Source organism: Lithobates pipiens, unplaced genomic scaffold, assembly GCF_037356315.1.
Source record: "Lithobates pipiens isolate NorthernLeopardFrog02 unplaced genomic scaffold, aLitPip1_a1.2 Scaffold_23, whole genome shotgun sequence".
NCBI lineage: Eukaryota > Metazoa > Chordata > Amphibia > Anura > Ranidae > Lithobates > Lithobates pipiens.
In genome coordinates, this window is record NW_027507785.1 from 14347654 (window position 1) to 14349948 (window position 2295).

Below are 2295 nucleotides of genomic sequence, written 5' to 3' on the forward strand. Positions count from 1 at the left end.
CAAAATCGCTTCTGAAAGAATGGTCAAATATTAACACCCTACACAAAGTTTCACGGTTATTTCTCTGTGCTCGTTACCCCGTTGTACTTTTCCCAACGAATTCTGAAGATACAAACCCTGAATTGTTGGACAAGCAAAGGCCTAAATGGACTCATATGATATGATTTTTGTGTTATATTATTAGGTAATAACTGTTCTTCTTTGTATTGTATCAGTTGAATGCTTCACTACCATACTTTCTGTATTGTAATGCTCCAATATACTTCAATAAACCTTGTTGGAAAAAAAAAATATTCCCGTATGCCGCATACACATGTAGCGGACTATCCGACGGACTTAGTCTGGCGGACTTCCCGCCAGACTGTCCGTCGGACTTTCCGAACGGGCTACTTGCTCACACACGGCACTTTTTCAGCGGACTAATACTAGTACTATCCGCCCTACTTTTGAAATGAACGGACTCGCCCACAGACGCACTCCTTAATCTTATGGACAGCCTTCATAGAAAGGTTACATAGTTACATATACATAGTAGGTGAAATCGAAAAAAAAGACACAAGTCCATCAAACCCATCCTGTGTGTGTGATTATATGTCAGTATTGTAAATTGAATCTGCTATAGCTAAAAAAATGGCGGGCCAACCCAACAGTGAACCCTACGTATTAAGACTGGGAAGCCAATAAATTTCATGTGCATGTAAAGGCAGGTGTCACAACACTTTTGAAAATATAGTGGTCACTGGTGGTGACTTTTTTAAATTAGACTGAGAAATTTAAAGCATATTTTTTTCAAGCTTCTCACTCTTTAGATACAGCATTTGTTATCCAACATCTGAATTGGTAGGTTTGGTTTGGAGGATTCCAAGGCGTTTTTGTAGCTGTTGAAGGATCTTCCCTCTCAGAGCTTCCATCCTTATCCCATATACCAGGGGGTTTAATGTCAGAGATACAGTCAGTCCTAAGATTGCAATGGTCAGATGTGCTACGGTGGACACCGAGCCGCCATTTAATCGGTATCTAAAAATGACAAACAGACCAGCGGCCATACATGAACAAAAAGTCACCACGTGTGTAATCAAGGTATGGATGGCTTTCTGACTGGCTTGCAGTGATATCTTCAGACACACAATAAATGTTCCTATATAACAAAAGACAGCGGTTCCGTTACTAAAGATGACCAGGGACAAAGTCCAAACGGTTCCGTAAAGATTGGCAACAGTTATGTCACCGCAGGCCAGAAACATAAGGGACATGGTCTCGCAATAAACGTTGATGATATTTCTGCCGCAAAAAGTCAGTCTTCCGGTTAGTGTCACACAGACAAGTACATTTACTAAATTAAAAACCCATATTCCAATGATAAATTTTACAGCTTTTCCATTGGTCATCAGCGCGTGATATCTTAAGGGTTCAGCCACCGCCAGATATCTATCATAGGCCATGACGGCGAAGGTACACACTTCAACAGATGAAAAAATCTGGATGCAGAAGGCTTGACTGAGGCATCCAACAAGAGTGATGGCCGAACCTCCGCTCAACAAGTCAACGATGAGTTTTGGGAAGAACGACGAGCTACCATGCATCACATCAATAACCAAATTACAAATGAAAATGTACATGGGTTCGTGCAGGGTTTTTTCTGTCCAGGTTATATAGGCAATGGATGAACAGGTAAGCATAATGATCAGATATAAAACGATTGCAATCACAATAAACAAATATTTGAATCTCTCCATTTCAACGATACCGAGGAGAACAAAGTTTGTGCCGATTCTTGTTACATTTTCCATCATTCCGAGTTGTATGTTTGATTATAAAACTCAATCATTGTTTTCAGTAACTTTAAAGATTGTTACAAAGAAACTTGATATATTAGGCAAACCTTAACACGGACATAAAATCAATATACAGAGTCTAATCCTGAAGATAATGAAAGAAGATATTGAAATAATATCAATACAAAATACGTCTGCAGTTTTGGTTCTTAGTCTACCTGTGTCAGATTACTGGAGGGTTTTTATAGCCACGTCTTGACAAGGAATGTTTCCATAGAAATATTGGAGAGAACATCAAGGGAAATAAAAAAAAAAAAAAAAACTGCCAGCTAAGGACCGGTGGGATGCTGTGAGTTACTAATAAGCTCATTATCAACTTGCGTTGCATAAACTAGAAAGGTTATTCATGCTTTAACTTAGATTAGACATCAAAACATTGATGGAAAATAAAATACAAGAAAAGCCAATGCAATATTTAGAAAGTAATGAAGTTCATTTAACCACTTTCAGACCGGACCAA

The 2295-nt window shown here is 38.7% G+C and overlaps 1 protein-coding gene across 1 annotated transcript; it reads right to left on the minus strand.

The window, feature by feature from the left end:
* Positions 1 to 395: 395 nt before the first annotated feature.
* On the minus strand, positions 396 to 1790 carry LOC143926842 (olfactory receptor 6E1-like). The gene has a single exon (XM_077450881.1). It carries the CDS (start codon positions 1788 to 1790, stop codon positions 822 to 824), a length of 969 nt encoding a protein of 322 aa, XP_077307007.1. The 3' UTR covers positions 396 to 821.
* Between the last annotated feature and the right edge of the window lie 505 nt (positions 1791 to 2295).

What these genes read in the sequence shown, in the direction of transcription:
- LOC143926842 (XM_077450881.1), bottom strand. Translation starts at nt 1,790, where the DNA reads ATGGAAAATGTAACAAGAATCGGCACAAACTTTGTTCTCCTCGGTATC.